At 47.0% G+C, this 20460-nt stretch overlaps 1 protein-coding gene across 8 annotated transcripts in view; it reads right to left on the bottom strand.

Moving 5' to 3' along the window:
- Positions 1-254: 254 nt before the first annotated feature.
- The window catches only part of PRPSAP1 (phosphoribosyl pyrophosphate synthetase associated protein 1), a 25808-nt gene continuing 5602 nt past the window's right edge, over positions 255-20460 (bottom strand). For 7 of the 8 annotated variants that reach the window (XM_017833054.1, XM_017833052.1, XM_017833053.1 and 4 more), the window contains 9 exons: positions 16893-16945; positions 15289-15355; positions 10699-10871; positions 10209-10324; positions 9463-9518; positions 8898-9043; positions 2830-2900; positions 1969-2115; positions 255-1343 (listed from right to left, as the gene is read on the bottom strand). In XM_017833054.1, the coding sequence (XP_017688543.1) occupies positions 1185-1343; positions 1969-2115; positions 2830-2900; positions 8898-9043; positions 9463-9518; positions 10209-10324; positions 10699-10871; positions 15289-15355; positions 16893-16945 (988 nt within the window). In that variant the 3' untranslated portion in view covers positions 255-1184. Of the gene's footprint in view, positions 1344-1968; positions 2116-2829; positions 2901-8897; positions 9044-9462; positions 9519-10208; positions 10325-10698; positions 10872-15288; positions 15356-16892; positions 16946-17029; positions 17206-20460 lie in introns of all 8 variants that reach the window. The other variant, XM_017833049.1, reaches the window with a different exon arrangement.

The raw sequence follows: 20460 nt of genomic DNA on the forward strand, positions 1-20460 counted from the left end.
AAGGGGGAAGATCACAGTTTGGGAATTTATCCTTATATCATCCTGGAGACAAAGCCTTCCACCTGCATCTTGTGCTCCTTCCTCAAGTGTCCCCTCCACCCAAAAATTAGTATCACTCAAGACAGGAGTGATCAGCAAGTCCTACTTCTCTGTGGGAGAAGGCTGCAAGCCAAGTGAGCCTGGTTACACCAACAGCCCCACTGAACACACACAGCAGCTGCTCAGAGGGTACAGCATTCACAGGAAGCACCAAAATTGAAAAACCTCACACTTTTTATTGCAGGTTCGGTGTTAGTGTTTTGGAGAGCACAGCTGCATTAGAAGCAGATATTGTTCCAACTTCCCTTCCCCACGAGACTCCGCCACAAACTCGTCAGCCCCAGGCAACTCCAAAAATTGTGCCTGGCTTTGCAGTGCAGACAAGTGTTCAAGTGAGGACCAAGACCCTCATGTGACTTGTCACTGAAGAACAATAATGATCCAAAAGCTTGCGAAATGAAAAGGCCAACACATTAACTAGCATTCCCTGCTCTGCTGGGAGACACGTGAGCTTGTTCCCAGCTCCCTGACACAAGGATGTGAGTAGCCCTGCAAACGGGTTGCCCTAAGCTGTCCTCTTGGGATGTTCCGCTAACTTAGTTCTGATGAAAGTCCTTGCTCTGCTGTGCAGGAGATGAGAGGCCACTCACTTGGCAAGGAGCTGCTGTGCTGCTCAGCTCTGCCAGCAGAACGTTCCCTTCTGTGCTCTTGGGTGAGCCACAGGCAGAAACAACCCCAAAGGCTGCTCTTGCTTGCCCACACAGCAATGAACAGTCTCTATTCCCTTCTCATAAGCTGACAGCTACTTCTGTTTAGCTTTTCTTTCCACCCCTACAGGGCAAGAGATATAACACACTAAAAAAAAAAAAAAAAAAAAAAAAAAATCATTAAAGGAACTTAAAAATTCAACACCACCTCTCTTAATTAAGGTGTAACCCTCCCCATTGCCAGTGGCCTCTTCTATTCAACTGTAAAGTGCTGGTCAGGTTGACTTTTTTTTCTATTAGATCTCATGGCTCAAAGACCCTGAAAACCTCCACGCTCCTACAAAAATAAACAGCTGTGTTATGCCTATATTTTATGGTATTGCCTTTTCATGCACATTTCCTTCTCCCGTGGAACCCAGGACGGGGGCAGAGCCAGGTCTAGTCATCCACAGTGATGTTGCGGAAGAGATAAGCCATGGACTCGCCGTTGTGGATCCGCCGGATGGCTTCCGAGAGGATCAAACTGATATCCACAGTCTTTATCTTGGGGCACTGCAGCTTCTGCACCTCGTGAGGAACCGTGTTGGTCACCACCACCTATGGATGGAAAGGAAAGAAAGTTGTGCCACTGGAACACTCGCTCTCCCCAAGAAGCCACCCTGGATTAGCTCCAGGAGGGGTGTGCCCCTGCTGTTTCACAGTTCAAGGGGAGAAATACTTGTGGGATTGAAATAAATGGTCTCCCCTACATGACAGTCAATCTGTTGAGGGGACCAGCATAACCAGCACTCTCCAACAGCCACCTCCACACAGGCTGATGGGTCCACTCAGTTCACAGGATCTGACATGTCTGTTACTAAGGGTGAGGTGTGAAATCTTGTCCTCTTGATGTCCCAGCAGCCCCTCAGCAGCTGGGGGAGAGGGGCAGGGAGAAGGGCTGCACAGTGAGATGGCAGCCACACACCACCAGCTGCAGTAAGGGAAGTGTCCATGCAGGGATGACTAATACCTGCATTAGGGAGAAAACACACTCAGGGAAGCAGACCTGATCTGAACAAGTATTAATCACACACACTTTTTTTGTTCCACTGAAGAACCAGCTAACTGAAAGCACCTGATTACACCAGTGATTTCAGAGATGAGCTGTGCAGCATGGGAAGAACATGTTTGTGAGTTTGGATGCCATCAGAGCCAGCCCCTCCTCTGCAGAAGGCAGACTCACCTCGTCGATGGAGGATTCCTCTATGAGACGGGGGGCATCTGCTGACAGGAGCCCATGAGTTGCCATCACAAAAATTTTGTAGGCTCCACGCTCTTTCAGGATCTCTGCAGCAGCTACAAAGCTTTCCACGTCATCAATGATGTCATCCTGAGGAGAAACAGAAGGAACCTCAAAACCAGAAGTTTACAGTGCCTGCAGGGCAGGAGTGGATCTGGAAGGTACTGCAGCTTTGGCCATGCACACAGATGAAAAATATAATCCCTGTCTACTTCAGCTGCTGGTGAGAAGCAAGGACACCCAGGTGCATGACTTTAATCTGCAAATGCCATTTCCCTATTTTAGGGACCCTTTTTCTAGTGTGGAGAACAAATACTGTGCCTTGGAAACAAATTAGTCCCTGCACATGCACACACACAGAGAGCTTATCATCAGCAAGGTGTTTTTTCATGGGGGTAGGAGCTGCATGTTGATTGCTTACACTGCAGCCTGGCACAGCAAGTATGAGAAGCTCAGCAAGTTTTCTTTTTCATTTGTTGGGGTTTTTATGTTTTTTTTTTATTTTTTTAAACACTTCAGGAGTTTATTCTGCATGTCCTGGATTTATTCAGTATTTGCAGACATCTGACATTTGTAGAATTAAGGGAGCAAGGAGATTTTAGGGCTTAAAGTGCTGAAGTACAAAGGGTTTTCAACAGCAAGTTGAAATAATCGAAGCCACCAGCAAAACTGGAGAAAACAGTGTCTAACAATCATGTTCCCACCCCTACACCAGCAATCCCCCTCCTACTCTCAGGGATAGAGCAGCTCAAGGTAAGATGCTGTGAGGAAGCCACCCCCCAACTGCCCCTGTCACACTCATACCACTATGATGGCAATTCTTCCTCCAACGTCTCCAACCACAGTTATTGGCGGTTTCTCCTTGGCCATCATCACTAAAGAAGAAGAGAAAAAAGGACTCCAGGTCAGTGAGGCTTGAATCAAACACCAACAGCTCCACCACACAAGAGGCTGAACCCTTAAACATCTTATATTGGTGCACAGACACAGATGTGCTTTACATGATCCTGACACCCACCTCAGTGGGAAAGCACTGGTTTAACCATCTTCTTCCTCCTTAAATGAACAGCACTGCTGCACAATGAGGAGACTCTCTGTTTCTGTGGGGACCTCATACTGACCTCAGAGACAGCAAGCAAATCCAACAATCTAACAGGTCCCTGTGCAAGGAGAGCTACAAAGCAGCACCTGGTTTATGGGACATGTTGGTGACTTTCCCCCAGAACAAGATTTGAAAACAGGTCATGACTGGGAGCAACAAATGGGATTCTCTGAGCAGCACCTCTCAAATGGCAGGTGCTTTACGAGCTGCAACTTTTGACCTGCTGGACTCAGCAATCCATTTGCAGGATCAGAGACTTGCACTGCAGCTCTTGCTTTCTCACACCAACAAACACACAAGGCTCTTTCAGAGGGTCTAAGAACATTAATACCACCTGCTCAGGCAAAGAAAGCTTAAGGAAGTTTGCAGAAGCAAATTCGCTGATTTTTTTTTTCTTTTTAAGTGGATTAATGGAAAGAGCAGGACAAAATCCAGTGGAAACACAGTTGTACAAGCTCAGTGCAACCAGCAATTGGATCAAAAGGATCTGACAAGGTAGCACTGACAAGCTGTGCTACCTGACACAGTGAAGAGATGTACCAGGAAATAAGGTTCCACTCCCTCCTGACTCTGCTTTTGCACTGACATGGTTTATGCCAAACTACATCCTGCCAAACTTCCAGCAGCAGTATATACATAAAGAGATATGAACCAGGATGCACTGAGAGTGTCCAGATGTAACACAGTCTTCAGACTTACATCAAACAGCAACTGGCCTCTGATACAGGCCAGGGACTTGCTGTCCATCAGCCAAACCTGTCACTGCCACAGGGTGCTGGTTTGTACAGAACAAAAACTTCCAGCATGGAAAGGACACTGTGGTGGGCATACAGGTGACAATCTGGACTGATCTAACCACTGAAGCAAAGAGGAACATCCAGTATTGTGTAACACTTACCTGGCCCATCTCCACACCCCCCCCTCCCAGACCTGATGCTTTCTGTGGGGAGTGCAGCAAAGTGTCCTACCAAGGCACTTGGTACCCCTCCTTTTGTAAGCTCAGGTCTTGCCAGGATTCTGACCACAGAGGTTTCTCAAGTGCTGAGGAGTTTCAGACAACCTACACAGCAAGACTTTTCTGCTTTAAGATAACCTACTTCGATGTAATACCTGAGCAGCAGGAGAACAGAAGCCATTGCCCATCAAAAAGCCTGTCTGAATATTGATTTCTGCCCTCCTGGATCAAAACAGTTCTGCATGAAACTCCACATCCTGCACAGCAGGCTGATCCAGTAGTATTCCCACATCTCATCAGTGCCTGGGAATGCTTAGAGTGCAAGCACAGCTGAGTGAGTGAGTCACACTGAGGGATGTGATGAAAGCAATTTTAAGGACCACAGCTTTGAAGATTCATGTGTAGAGCTGTTCTTCACATACACAACCTACTCCACAGACTGGTTCTCCATAAACCTACCAAAACTGTATAAAAGGTGTCCAACAGTTCTGTTTTGACCAAAGTTCCATCACTCATTGCCAGGTTTTGCAGTTAAAGTCACAGCTACCTTGGACTGAAGAGTTAATAGCTCTTCATGGCACAGACTCCTCAGCCTCCCTTGCATGATTATTTGAGTCTCCTATCAAATGCAAAGTCACCTCTAATCCTGAAGGAAAAACACTCTTATGAGAAGGATGAGTATTTGCAATAAATGCAGATTAAGCATCACAAGAGATAAGCAGATCATAAATTTCAATTACAGGCACTACCGACCTGCTTAGATTAGTTATTAGTTTATTATCTAGTTTGGACAGTAATAAAGCTCCTGGTGGGAGCTGGGAAGTATCAAAAGGATTCCACCTGGCTGCCATCCCATCCTCCATGTGTATCCACAGATGAGTGCCATCTCTGGTTACAACAGCCAGGTTTGGGGGAATCTTTCTGCAAAAATGGTGAACAGAACTAGAGAGCTGAAATTCAACACTATTTTACTCACAGAGACATGAAGTTTCAGCAAATCAGTATCCTTCTATTCCATAAAGGAAGCAGACACTTACTATGCTTAAAGGCTAACATGGCAACTAGCAACATTATCAGTGCTTTGCATCTCTGTTTTTAAAAAGCTGTATTTCGATTTTGTTTTATTTTTAAAGAATGGTAGGCAACGTGTCGACCTACCCGGATCTTAAAGAGATGTTCTCCCTTTTTCTTGTTCAATTTTCTCTGCAAAAAAAACAGAAACAAAAAATTGCAAGCCAAAGATCCACCCACAACCACATCAAATCTCAAGAGAACTGCTCCGACGTGATGAGAGTTTACACAAAGGTTTCTGCAGCCAGTTTCTTCTTCCAAATCTTTGGACATATCAAGATGTGCAAGTCAGAACTGCTACGAGAAGGTGGCTTGAAAAATGATTCAAATAATAAAGGGCATTTTCCTTCCAGACTGAAAACCTCTGTTTATATGTAGACAAAAGAGGGTAACAGAAATAAGCCACAGTGGTACTTTTGCCTGGTGTAACCCCTTGGATCATGTACAAGTTCAGGTTAAAGAGTTGCTGACTTTTTTCTGGAGAGTCAGAAAAGATGCTTGTGGTATCTGTAGCTTCTGGGGGGGAGGAGAAATAAAAGAGAAAAAAACAGACCACCATTTTTATAAAACAAGAATGTCAAAGAACACTTTTATTCTGATGTGTGTAACATATACTTAAGTACCACATGTTAAAGGCAAGATTATTACTGGCATGAGGAAACAGCATTCCCAGGTGTGTAAACCTGTTGCTGTAATTAAGCAGTTGAAAATGGGTTAAGAAACGCTAAAATAAATTCTATTTGGAGCTGACAGTGTGCATTAAAGTGATAATCACCAAGAACTGTAAAGCTGCATTTACAACAGAGCCCGTGAGCAAAAGGCTGCTCAAAGAATGAACTGTTTTGTGTAGAGATAGCCCTGGAAGGACAGAAAACATCCCTGTGCCCAGCCTAAACACAGGAGAGATGGGGGTAGGGAAGGAGGAATGGACCTATGGTCACTCCAGTTTTCCCCCCCAAACTCTCTTCCTTCATGGCAGTTTACTGAGCCCCAGGTTTGAACCATCAGCTCTGAATAAAGTACTGAATTCCAGAGCCACTGAAATGATTTAACAGATGGTGTTCCGCTCTTTTTCTCTCCAGGACGAGGAGACATGCAAAGAGTCCACATGCATTTAAGGCACAGCCCCGAGCCAGCTGCAAGCTCTGAGACACAAAAGCCCACAATCAAAGGGAATAACCCCAGAGTGAAGTCCTGTCTCAAAGGCTCTGCTTTCAGGAGTGACCCTGGGCTGTTGCTGCTGCTCGAGCACAGCATTTTAAGTGCAATTAGAAGCACTTCTGGCATTTTTCTGTTGTGGCTCCACACGAATCACAATATCACATCAGGCCACGCTCACAGGACAATAAATAAGCCATTACACTGCACAGCACTCATTAATTAGAGGCACATGATCTCTCCCAGAACGGGGAGACAAGGTGCATGCCAGGACACAGGAGCCCAGCCAATTCACTAGGAAGCCCATGAGGAATGGCACAAAGCATAAGCCATCGCTGTGGGGCTCTGGGGCTGCTCCCAGACACAGGTTTCACCTCTCTCCTGGCTGTAACACAACTGCCTGGAGCCTGAACTGCCCAGTCTAGGATGCTCCACAATAGTCTGCTTGTAGCCTGGAGCAGGATGCTCCACAGTAAGTCTCAGCCACTCTCCAGGAGTATCCCCACTTGCCTGAGCCAGGCCAGGGTTCCTAAGCCAGGCAGACCCAGACTGGTTCTGTTTTGGCAATTAGAGTGTTTTTGGGACAGTTTTGGTGTAAGGAAGCATCCAGCTCTGGGTAAGCAGCACACGTCTGACCTTTCATACAGGGGCACAGCTTCACTCTGCCCTCAGAGCTCACACTACCAGGAATGCTGGTGATGGCACATGGCAGGAAGAGCTGATGGAGGATTTGGTATGATGTGACATTTGAGGTGGGAAGATGCTTTTCAAATGACTGAATTGGACAAGAAAGGAGGCACAGTAGAGAGGGTAAGTACAGACACTCACAGCACTGCCATCCCTAAACCCCCGTCTGCATTTTCAGCTCTGTCTGGCAGAGCACAGCTCCCTGTCAGAGGCTGACACACAACCAGGATGCACTAGAAGCTTACAGACTGCTTTCAGACAGGGATTACCTCAGAATTCTGCACCTCCAGTAACAGAGTCCAGCTCACTCAAACCTGGGTATTTGTCAGGTTAGAAAACTGGACAGAAAATCAACTTCCTACCGAGAGTTTTGGACAAGTTTGCCCCACAATCCACCCCACGACTGACAACTACCAAGCCTCAGCTTGACTGCTTTACATTTGTGCCTTAGGCATGCAGGGAGGTCATTGGTCAAGTGCCGAGTTTGTGCAGGAGATAAAATAAGAAAGTGGTGATAGACAGCAAATTAGTTTGTGTTTGGATAGCTGAGGACTGAAAACAATTTTCCCCTGGAAATCATAACTAAACTGGACAAGGACACATTTCTGTATGAGCTACCATTCACAGGGCTCTCCAGCAGCACAAGCTTTCACAGCTGAGCTTCCTTGAAGTGACATATGGTTGGAAATAAAAACACAAAACCATCAATGCCTCGGTAGCAGACAAATGTCAGCTAGTGATATTTTGGAGGACAGCATCCTCTTCAGAGTAGGAGGGGAGGGGAAAAAGGTAAGAGCAACCATGCAAATTCCTGTTCTGTTGGAAGGGCATGAAAAAAAATCCCCTTGTCAGAAGGGGGGGGCAATCAAGATGAAGTCCCACACTTCAAACCCCACCTGGCCCTGAAGGCCCAAGAGGAGTTTCACCAGCAACATAAGCACTGTTTAACTGATTGTATTCTAGTGAGCAACGACTGGGGTGATGTGAAATGCCTGCAGTTTTACTTGCCTCCCCTCCACAAGCTGCCCACAAACTGGTTGGATGTTCTCCCTAAACTTCAAAAGAGGAGAGGCTTATCAGTAGCCCCAACCTCTGCTGGTGTAATTAAGTCTGGCTGCATGATGGAGAGCTCCTCACCACACACAGCAGCACACAGCCTTTCCCACGGTCACTGATCCCAACTTCTGTCCTACCACCACATACCTAGAAAGCTTAAATCCTCCCGAGAGAGAGATGTATTTTAATTCTACTGTTGTTATTGGACTGCTGCAGGAAAACAAGCAATCCTGAAGGTGGCATTTCCCAGAACACAGGTTTCGTCCTTTCTCCTTTGCTGTCTGCTCCCAAATCAGCAGCTTATCAATCAGTGGCAGGAGCTCAGGAAACAGCTCAGCAATGCTCTTGGAGAAACTATTCACCACAAACCTCAAAACCTTGTTAAAACAGACGCTGGAACATGATCACCTGGCTGCCAGGATGAAGAGAATTTCCAGCAGTGACAAAGGCTGCAGCAGAAGGGGGAGATAAAGGCCAAACCTCCCCTCCACAATGGAGCAGCAGCTCCCTTATTACCTGCACTTTTGCATTTCTTTTGTTTCATTAGCTCAATGAGTTCTGTTGCTGAGCACTGTAAAAGCACCACCTTTATCAGAGGTTTGTCAGTCTGACACTGTTGAGCAGGCACAGCCAAGGAGAACAATACTGATGCTCTGCATGGCCAGAAGGAGTTAAATAAAAACCTTCCCCTGTGACTTCTCCTACAACTCACTGATATCAACCTTTCCACGAGAAAAATTCCACTGGTCCCACTGCCATCAGGTTGGTTATAAACCAAGAGAAACTTCCCACCAAACTTCTTTTTTTCCCCCCCCAAGGGTAAGCAGAGAAACTTGATCTTACAGGGCAGCTCCAGGCCAGGGTGCACAGTTGCATTTTTGAGCATTGGAGGGGAGTGACGCCCGTCATCCATGTCCTGCTCCGTGCACTGAGCCTCCCCATGGATCACTGCCAGTCCCAGCCGCAGCCTCTCGGCGTAAGACTGAGCCCTGCAAGACAAACAGCCTGTCAGGAAGGAGTTGGGCTGATGCAGCTTCGCAGCCCAGCCCACCAAGTCTCTCCCAGAGCCAACAGCAAGCAAAAGCTGCACCTCTGTGGCTGTTCCCCAGCAAGAAACTTCATTGGAAGTGATTCTTCATTTGTCCTTAATATCCTAAAGTTCACTCTACCCCTTGGCTCCACCGTGGGGCCTCCTGTATGCCTCCATATATCTCCATTCTGAGATAGCCAGGCACTGCTGAAACTCAAGCAGCAAGTCTGATCCTAACCCCAGGTGAACCCCTTTGCTCTGCAGCAGCAGAGACCCCCAGAGTTTACTCCCACCCTCCCATACTTTCCCTGGTGTATTTCCCACCAGCTCAGGTATTTTCCAGTTTAATTTTAACCAGCTAGTAAAGCATCCATTTACCTTTTAGCTGCACCAGGAGATTTGGCTACAATAACTGCGTTTCTGTAATCTGGAATCTGGATGTGATAAAAGGTTATTTAATTAAAGAAAGACCTTTTTGCTAGTAACTGGTTTGATACATGGCTAAATAATCATGCCCACCCTCCTCCCTAGACCCAAATCTTCATTCTTCGTTTCTCTCTGAAAGAGAGAAGGAGGCAGCTGCACTTGCTTTCAACACCAGTATTTGTGTATTCTGTAAAGGTGGGAATGTTCATGGTGTTTAACCCTCCCCATATGGGGAAGCCTTGTTCTCACCATGTGGGAATAAATCATCAACTTCTGCACATGGAGAATGAAACCTCTGTGCTCTGCCCCCAGCTCAGCATTCCCAAACTCAGCCCAAGACAAAGTCTATCAATAAATTCAGAGCAGTCAGAAATCCACCACTGCCCAAGGGGTAAGGGGGAGGCAGTGGAACAGGATTTTAAAGGTGTTTAGAGGCAGGAGCACAAACAGCATCTCTGCAATGGCACTAACTCCACAGAGAGCAAGCTCCTCTCCTGATTGTGGTGGAGTTGAATTTCCATCCAGGTACAATCATACAGTGTAGCATCTTCCCACTTTCCCCCCTAAGAAAGAATTCCTTAGCAGAAGGATTGACCTAGACTGACAAGACCACCTCTACTTAAGGAGAGGCTCAATGCTGCTGCCATATTAAGATGAGTTAAGACAAGTTGATATATACAGAACTAGAGTAACCTCACTTCTTCCTGTATATACTGAAGCAAGAAAGGGGATGCTCTCAGGTTGTCTACTGGAAAGCTGAAGAAGCCTTGGATTTCCTTTTGATGAAGGTCCATAGTGATAATGTGTGTTAAACCTAAAGGGAAAAAGAAGAGAACAGTTTACGGAAAATATTCCCACGTGGCTTGAATATCTCCATTTTCCAGACTGTTTTAGCTGTTACTCAGACTATTGTGCCATGGCATAAAATAATCATAAACAGATGGATGTAGAAAGTTCCAAGGACATAGAGACAAACAGGCAGGCAGTGTCACAGCACTGGGCTGACACTGTATTTCACTACAACACTTCTAGGCCACTTCCCCAGGTGTGAGTTACAAAGAAACACAAGAAAGCTGAAGAAAATCAATTCCCCTGAAGTGGCTCGAGCTCAGCAGCACATCCCCACATCTAATGGGAGAAGAACTGAAGGAGAGATGCCCCCTGGATGCCCCTCCCTGTGACACTCACCTGCCTTGGCCAGCATGGAAGCCAGCAGCTTGCAGACTATAGAGCCCCTCTTCCTCATTTTGCTCTGTTTGCTGTAGGGGAAGTAAGGGATGACCCCGATGATGTTCCTGGCACAGGAAGTCTTCAGTGCATACGCCATTATCAGCAGCTCCATGACAGCAGTATTCACATCTCTAGGACATTTGAAAAACAATTCCAAGTATTAGCAGGTGTTCTTCCAGTGCAACACCTTTTCCATTTATACTCAGACCTCTCCTCAGCAAAGTTCCAAGGAAATAATGCTACATCTTAGGCTAATGTATGCAAGACCCAGACTGCAGCCATACAGCTCCTTCCACCACACCACAACACGTTACAATCAACTCTTACATGTACAGGACACGACTCCAGCACTCAAGAGCTGGGGGCTGGAATTTGACTTTATATTCTAACACGAGGTATGTGATGATTTCCCTCCATCATCACACAAAAAAAGGATTTCTTTAAAATTTATCTTGGAACAAATATTACCTGATACAGTGTATTTTGAAATAAAATAGTCTTTTAAAGAAGCAGCACACATGCAGCCAACACAACTTCGTCCACACTGGATTTATTAGGGTATTTTTCTTTTTTAACAATGTAAGGCAGGTTATTTTTCCTGCCTTAAGAAATACTGCATTTTGGAGCATACAGATTCCACACGTATCACTTCAGTGAAGTCAGCATCTCCACACTCTCCAGCTTATCTAGAGATGGAAGGAACAACAGCACAGGAAATGCTAAAGGACTGTTTCTTGAAAGAAAAAAAAAACAAAACCAAAAAGCAACATAGGCAGAAGAATCATAGAATATGCTGAGTTGGAAGGGACCCACCAGGATCATCCAGTCGAACTCCTGGCTCTGTGCAGGACACCCCAACAACCCCACCATGTGCCTGAGAGTGTTGTCCAAAAGCTTCTTGAACTGAGACAGGCTTGGTGCTGTGACCACCGCCCTAGCAACCCTGTTCCAGTGCTCAACCACCCTCTGGGTGAAAAACCTTTCCCTGATATCCAATCTACATGTCCCCTGACTCAGCTTCATGCCGTTTCCTCGAGTCCTGTCACTGGTCACGAGACTGAAATATCCCATTTTCAGTTTGCTCCACCATGATGACTGGCATGGCCCAGCAGGAGTGTATTCGTCTGCATTTTAATTCATTTTAGGAAGGGGAAGAAACTCCCAAGCCTCTTTAGTTCCTTAAAACCAACACCAAGAGACACTGTCTGCATGGTCACAGACTGACTCGAGACCATTTGGGAACTGAAGAACACACACACACTTCAGACAGCGGGACAGACAATCTTCCTGCAACACAGACACCCTTGCCTGGGAGTCTGCAGCCTCCAGTGACACACCACATCCCCAGGCTGGTCAGGAGGGCAATGCTGGGGCTGACTGGGCCATCTTTCCACACAGCAGCAGAGGACTAAACAGCACAGAGCAGCCTAAAGCTCTGCAGAGCTTTTTGGACGTTGCCCAGACATTGCTCAGGACCTGTTTTCCTCCTGAGCACCAGAGACAGCTTCTCCAACTGCTCAGAGACATGACCCGTGACAAACCTCTGACCACTTCCACCTCCCCACCGCTCTCCCTTCCTTTGGACATTAACCTCCACTTGTGCCTCTTCATTTGTGAGGCTCTGAGTCTCTGTTCTCCCGCTGGCCCCACCACAATGCCATGTACACACAGGAAAGCTTTGTTGGCTCTGCAGCACGCAGCCAAGAATTACATAAAACACAGCCCCCTGCCACACAGGACAACGAGCAAACAAAGAACTGTTTCTTCCTTTTGGTGTTTTAGCTGTGCCAGTAGGGCCAGGAGAGAAGAAAGAGATGCTACTATCAGTGTCATACAAAAACAAAGTGGTCAAGTTTAAGCCTATTTAAAGTTCATCCAAGAAATGCATTATTTTTCATCACTATTTTTCAACTTACCCCTTAAAAAAAAAAATATATATCTATTCACATGGAAAGCAGATAAAAGAACAAGACTGGGAGAAAGGTTTTAAAAGGCACCTGCAGTCCTGGTGCTGCTGTGGGACCGTGGCAGCCCTATTGAAGTTACTCAAGGAGGAGCAATTCTCTCAGTATTCCAGCAGGATTCCATGCTGGGCTCCGGAAAGCTCCTGCAGACCAGCTGGCACAGGCACTAGGCAGAGGTGGGTGTGTCTGTCACTCCAGCAGGGCCCGGGGTGGGTGGCCTGGGGAAGTTGTTGAGGTGATGCTTCATGCTGAGCCATCACACTGCTCTGCTCCTCTGCAAGGGGCACTGACCCCAACCAAGGGCAATAACAGGGGGAAATAACATCTGTGGTGGAACCCCAGCCAAAGCATCTCCAAAACAGGGACCAGGAGAGCATCCCAGCCTCCCTGCTGCCCTCCCCACCTCCTGCCTTGCAGCCGTGCTTCCAGTTAGTTACTGCTGGGAAGGCTGAGCCAAGACCTCACATGGGGACTGTCAGCTCATTACCAGGACATTTAGACACAGCTCAGCGATCCCCCTCACCCTACTTACCACCCCTCTCCAGCAGCCTGGAGCCTCCCTTGCTGCTCCCCATCCCTGTCTAGGACATCCCTGGACATTCCTTCTCTGGAGGCTGAGCAAACATCTCATGTGACACTGTCAATGGACTTTGCAACAACCAACACTCAGCACTAAAAGGCTCCTTTCACTTTCAGGGTATCACAAAACCACCAACTTCTTCATTTTTCTACCACCTAAACATAAGACACTTGAGTTTCCCCTCATACAAATGCCAGTCCACACACCAACAGTCTTGCATGATACCTGCCTTTGTCACTTTTTTGTTGTGCTCTAGGCTTTTAGGACAGGGAGCCTGTATCAAATATTCAGGTCTCTCTGTTCTCTCCTGCATTTAAGATGCAGACTGTGAATTCACACTGCAGCATAACAAGGCTGTTTCCCCTCTCTACTCCTTTCCTACCAAGTCCTAATATTTTGTTTTCTTTTCAAACCACTGCTGAGTGTGGAAGTCCTATTCTTAGATTATTCCATAGAGTTGCTGTTTTGACTCTCCTGAAAAGCTCCCTGAAACCTACTGGAAAACTAAAATGCCCTTGAACCTGTCCTCTCAAGCAATGCAGCAAGGCACAGCTGCAGTTTGGGAATAAAAGATGATTTGGCTGCACAACAGTGGCTCCTCACCTGGAGGGCCTTGAACATTTTGGCTAAAAAGGGACCAATTTCTTGGCCCATAATGCTAAATTCAGTTAATGGAAAAACAAGGGGATCGACAAGTTAAAAGCAGGGGAGGTTTTCTCCTCCCAGCACTGTTGCTTGTCCCTAATGCTCTGAGTTACCTCTCTGTGAACACTTGACCTGTTTTGTGTTTACACAGCTCTCAGTTACAAGGTATTTCTGAGAACTCCCTCACAAGGGACAACAGAATGGCACCATTCACCAGAAAGGTAATCCTACAGCAGGGCATTTTCATCTTGTGGAGATTTAGTTGCTCCCTGGGGGAGAAAACACTTGGAGCATCTCTCTGGAAAGAGATGAGCCCTAGGAAAATGTTCCTGCCTGCAAGAGGAATTCCAGAAGTGAGTAAGCTGACCTAGTAGTCCTACTGATTTCTTTAACAACAGGCCAAACATTACAAAGAGGAAATGAACTTGAATTCTCAGAGGCCTCTTTGGCAAGCAAGGAAAAATTCTGTTTCTAGGTTATTCTGCTACCTACTTGAGCTCTGCTGCTTATTACTTCTTGGGATGTCCAAAATCTGAACAGGATTTAGTAACCTGGAAAAAGCTGTCAGAGCAGGAATACTCTTGTTTTGCTAATTGTGCAATAGGCATCCTAACAATACCTCACCTCTGAAAACAGTGCCTCCCCTACCCATAGTTGGTTGTTTTGCAGTTATCATTTAATATGTGGGCTCCTTTCCCACCACACCAGTGCTGTATCATTAGTCTCTTCCTCAGCCAGGGAGCAGCAAGGTTCCTGGGGTTACAGCTGGTTTTCTAGCCCCCTGGTTACTTGCAGCACTTTTCTTACTCCAAGACTAGAATAGCCCAAAATAAAAACAAAAAAGGCCCACCATCATCAAAAACTGTAAAAATACCAGAGGGAAGCTGCAGGCTTCCACCTGAGCTCAGTTTCACATCACTACAGTGAAAGGGCAAGAATAATCCAGCCTGTAATTAAAGCAATAGCTGCTGTTTGATGCTGGCTCTGCTGCTTGGTAGTTGAGTAAATCAGCCATCCCGGGATGGAAATGCCAGTCAGAAATCACCAAACAACTGAGCCTGAAAGGCCACCACACACAGAGCAGGGATGTTTCACTTGCAGCCATCAGTCACACTTGTTCTCGCCTCAAGTGACACACTGGAGCTATTTGATGGGAAGAGTCTCAGCTTGCTGTGGCACAATCGATCCTCTGGGAATGTCAACAGCTTAACACTATGTGGGGTCTTAGATGTGAGTCAAAGCAATGACAGCACTGGCAGGAGTTCCACTGGTTATCCTGTGAGCAAACCATCCAACCCTCTGCTGACCCAGGTATTCACAGCACATCCCGGGTGTAAAACTGAGCCACGAGTCCCTTACCTGGGGATCGTCTGTATGATGAAGATATCCTGTCCCCGGACAGATTCTTTTATTTCAACTCTTGTTTCTGAAAAGGATTGAAAACAGAGTCAGTTTTGTTTCCAAACATCAGGTTGACAGTGACAACACACCACGTTTTAGCAGCAACCTTGCCCCCTGGTCAGGGCAGATGAGGACTTGCTCCCTTGCCCTTTGTGCACACAGACCCACTAGACACACAGAGGAGCCGAGCAGATTTTCCAAAGGCTGGTCCTGGGTAGAGCTGGCACGACATACCAGTGAGTTAGCTGTATTTACAGAGCAAAAGCAGGCTGAATAGCTGTTTCTTATGTTTAGAAGACAATTGCCTAATTCTCAATTAGAGATCCTTTTCACTCCTCCATGGAGTGGTGAAAGCTGTCAACAGAACATTTGTTAGTGAGCAATGAACCACCCAAGGCAGAACAACCTTCAGGACTTACCAAGAAGGTAACTCAGCTCTTTTGCATTTTGCTCTTTCACAGCTGAGCATGGGATCAGCTCCATGCAGGCTGGACAGCCCAAGGCAACACCAGCAGCACACAGAACTCCCCAGTTTCACTACCAAGGTCCAGACATTTCAACACTCACATGAGCTGGAAGTCTGGGTCTCTGCTGAACACCATTGCTACAGTCCTTGACTCAACTGCAAAAGCTGAGCCCCAAGCAGCTCTGCAAAGCCAGAGCAATGACTCCAGGTTTCCCAAGCACCTGTCTTAGCCACTCATATCCCACGCAGTCGTGAACTAGAGGGCAGGGATAAGCAAAAGGAGAGAAACAGTTGCACAGCTATGGAATTCAAAGTCTAATTGCCTGGGCACTGGCAGTTACCTGAAGGGACTCAGCAGAGAGCAGACTGATGTGCTGTGCAGTGATGAAGAATGACTTCAGACCTTGTAGCAAGCAACCTGATTTAAAACCAACCCCAAAGGGCAGCGAGCTCTCACGAACATGAACACACCAGCCAACCCAGCCATAACCACCCACGGTGTGGCCCATTCTGGCTGCAAGAGCAGCAGCACTATCATAAATCCTCCATCCCTTCCTCCCACCTGCACCAGCTCTCTGGTTCTAGTCTCTCTTGCCAGTAAGGTAACAGAGGTCTTGAAACAGTAAATGACTCTCAGCCAAGGTCCAAGAGGTACGTTCCCCAGCACAGCCTTGAATTCTCACTCTTTAAAGCAAGAGCACAAGTCCTTGCTAGGGCAGCTGTAACCTCCCTGTGGCAGGGGAGGGCTGGAGGAAGGGGATAATTTAAAAGTTCACAAGGCAGACACTTAGAAAGCAGGGCATTACTTCTAACCCTGGAGCTGTTCTGCTAAGCATAGGAGTCAGTAAGATTTGGCAGCAGCCAACACCTGAGGTAGGGCTCCAAAGGAGAGTTTGCTGATGGGCAGACAAACAAGATAACAGGGGCAAACAAGGAACACATTTAATTGCTTTGTCCAAGGTCAGACACAAAGGTTTAGCACTGCCAGGAGCAGCTGTAACATCACAGCAGAATCACTGCACTTATTAGACAGGTCTGGCTGATGGAGTTACCCAGTATTTCTAAGATTACCTCAAACAGTAAAGATTTCTCTCACCTCCATTGGTTTCCTGGTACACCACAGATTTCCCCAGCTCAGCACCGAGACGCCTGGAGAGAAAAAAAAGGAAATCAAAAATGGAGAAACTCAGCAGTTTGTGATCCAAACCAGGGACTGGACCAGACAATACACACCAGTAAAAACAGTGTTGCCCAGAAGGGAGCTGAGTGAGCCAGCCAGGCTGCTCATCTTCCCCAGGAGTCTCCTTCCCTCTGACATCCCTGGGGAGGGCCCTGGCGCACACCACTCTGCAGCAGGTCACTGCTGTACTCAAAGAGCCAGTCCCTGTACTGACCACAGGCTGTTTCTCCTGCAGGAAAAGGACACCCTGCCAGCCTGTGCAAGGCCACCTTGAGCAGGTTTTGATGTGCAACTGAAGTTGAATGATTTACTCAAACTCAATTAATGGCATCTGAGTCACTTTTTTTTGACTCCCACATCTTTCTCATTCTTACCTCTCCCCAAACCTTCCTTATGAAATAACTCAGCTGACTGAAGAGATTTTAACTTCAAAAATTTATTTTTTTAAATTACTCCTTCCTCTTCTCAAATGTCAGGTCTACAACACTCATCAAAACAAAGATTAGTCACCCCCCTCTTTTTTTTTAAATTTCTTTCTTGCATACTAATGATTCACTTTGAAGAGCATTTTAAAAGGTTCCAGAAGGCAGACTTCTCCCTCAGGTGACACTTCAGTATTTAACTGTGCTGACAAGTAATCCATTAGTAAGTATTTAAAGGCATTTGTGCTTTAACCATGAGCTTCAGCTGCGAGACTCCGCACCAGTGAGACTTTTGGGACAGATGTGCTGCTCAAACTGGGCAGGATGGAGCAGGTAAATCCCTCCTCTCCTAGGATCTGCTCAGTGGCTTTGCTCGCACGCTGGATTAGGCAACAGTTTATGCCTGAAAAATACCTTTGCTCACTACACTGATTACAGCCATAGTTTCCTCTCTGCACACATACTGTATTTACCTGGACACGGGCCAAAATTTGGCATATCAGGACTAACCCTAACTGAAAGTCCACATCTGTTGCTGGCTTTTCCCTGGTTTACAGACTTCTACAGTCAGGCCCTCTATATCTCTGTGCCCAGACTCAGCCTTGTACCTCAGTTGTCACCAAGATTGGGTTTTTTTCAGGATTCACTGAGTGAGGCAGCCTGACCCTGGCGTGCTTCTGTCCCACCAGCTACTGCTGGGCTCAGCCATGAGCCAAAGCTGGAGGTCCCAGCTGGAAGCCAGCCTGGAGAACGTGCCCAGGACAGCTGTGATAACAGACACTCCAATGCTACGGGATGTGTTTGCTTAGCTGGCTCTAAAGCACGTATTTGGCACGATCACACTCCCCATCGTGTGTCTGGCAGCACGTTTTGCAATGGCTGGGGCTGGTGAGTAAACTCCCACAACTGAGAACTGTACGTGTGAGGCTGTACCCAGCCCAGCTCGGGTACCAACTGCAGCATCACCAGGGCAGGAAGGCCTCCCAAATCCCTAATTTGGCTTCTCTCAGCCCAGCTGGGTTAAAACTTGCAGCTGCAATGCAAAGGAATCCTCAGTACCTTCAGTATCTTCAAAAAAGAGCTGCTCAAGCAAGGCAATCCTGGGCACCTCGGGGACAGACTCACAGTAAAGGTGAGTTTTGCAGGTGGGAGCTCATGCTGCCAGCTGGGATCCTGCTTCCTTCCAATGATAGTCTGGCATTTACAACCACTAAGCTTAGTGCCTTGCTGCCAAGGCATCCAAGTCCAAACAAGCTCAAGAATCACACACACACACAGCACAAGCTGGTGGAGGGGTGAAATGTTTAATGACTCACACTTGCTCCTCCACAACTGCATGGCAAGTCTTGCCTCTGGAGGCACGTGCACCCTGACTTCTCTGCAGACAGCACGTTCCAACCTCACTACTGGGGGAAAAAATTCCATTAGTGAGACCGTGCAAGTCTCTCAGTCAGCCCTGAATCTCATGGCAGGAAGGAAAGCTTCAAAACCAGTCCAGCCAGACACATTGCAGCAAAACACCCCCTGGAAAGTGGCACTTTCAGTGCTAAGTGGTGGCAAACAAAACCAGCAGATTTGTGGTGCTCGAGGGGAAATGGTCTCAAGTTGCACTAGGGAAGGTTTTAGAGGGATATTAGGAAAAACTTCTTCCCTGAAAGGGTTGTCAAGCACTGGCTGCCCAGGGAAGTAGTGGAGTCACCATCCCTGAAGGGATTTAAGAGACATGGAGATGTGGCACTTGGGGACATGGTTTAGTGGTGGCTTTGACAGTCCTGGGTTAACAGCTGGACTCAATTTTAAAGGTTTTTTCCAACTCTATGATTCCATGATGTATCCAGCAAGAAAAAACCAGAGCCCAGTGCTCCCCTATTCAGGCCATACAGCAGCAATGCAGTTTCTGTGCTGCTGAAACAAGAAATCCTAAAGGCAAGTTTGCTGCCCCACAGCAACAGGGACACTGAACAACTCAGCTCGTCAATCCTGGGTGCAGAGAGCAGCAGAAGGGACAGCACAGAGCTGCCACCTTAAAGGAATGGGAGGCAGTGCATTGGTCTGGTCAGACAATAAATCCCAACTGTTGCCTAAACAAAAGGGGTGGCAGTGGGAATGGCAGGAGATAAAACTGCCCATGAAAGTCACAGATCAGCCCCACCTGCAGCTCCACAGTCCTATGAGCCCCAGGCACAGCAGCACTCACAGCCAGCTCCCCCAAAGCAGTTCAGGTATGTGCACCCCAGGGGCACACCTTCCACTAAATCCCTTCCTGAAGGCTTTGATTAGCTGAGATATCACCACTGAAGGAGTCTGATAAACACTGATTTGGCCAAGGACAATTAAGAGGGGACTGTTCGGGCAGCTCCTGTTGTAAAGCACTGAATTCCAGAGCACTTTTATCAAAAGGGAGATTTGCACAGAAGTCAAGGGCAGGGCATGGCCTTACCCACCACATAGCCTGGGAGCAGCCACAGACTTCAAAGATAAACTCCCCCTTCCCACCACCTCTCCCTTTTTTTCCTCTTCCATCTCAACTCTTTTCTCTCTAAATTCTCTCCATCCAGAAGCTCCCCACTGGTCACTGCTTTAGGGGATGGAGGAATTGAACTGACAGCAAGGACTCTGTTTGCATGTGGCTTCAGGACTAACAGCATAACCACATGAACCTGGGCCACCACAGTTGCTGATCACTGTCTGAAGACAGAGGACAAAAAAGGTGCCACTGCAGGTAACCCAGAGCACACAACCCCTGCAGAGACACAGCCGCTCCTGGCAAAAATAACATTTTAGGTCCTGTAGATAAATCACATCTCCAAGCAAAACAAGCTGCCATCCTTGCACCACCTCCACCGCTAAAGCAACTCCTCTGGGCACAACAGCATCTAAGAGAAAAACATCTCTTTGTGGCTTTAAAAATCCTCCTCAGAGCAATTGGCCACTAAAAATTTATATTGATCTGGAATCTCTCTCTCTGTAAACACTGCTCAGAAAAGATGATCTAACTTTCCGCAGTCTCCACACATGCCAAGAGGATATTAAGCTGTGGATACAAGAGTGTTTATAAAATC

This window comes from Lepidothrix coronata, unplaced genomic scaffold, assembly GCF_001604755.1.
Source record: "Lepidothrix coronata isolate B3197 unplaced genomic scaffold, Lepidothrix_coronata-1.0 Scaffold210, whole genome shotgun sequence".
In the NCBI taxonomy this organism is placed as follows: Eukaryota; Metazoa; Chordata; class Aves; order Passeriformes; family Pipridae; genus Lepidothrix; species Lepidothrix coronata.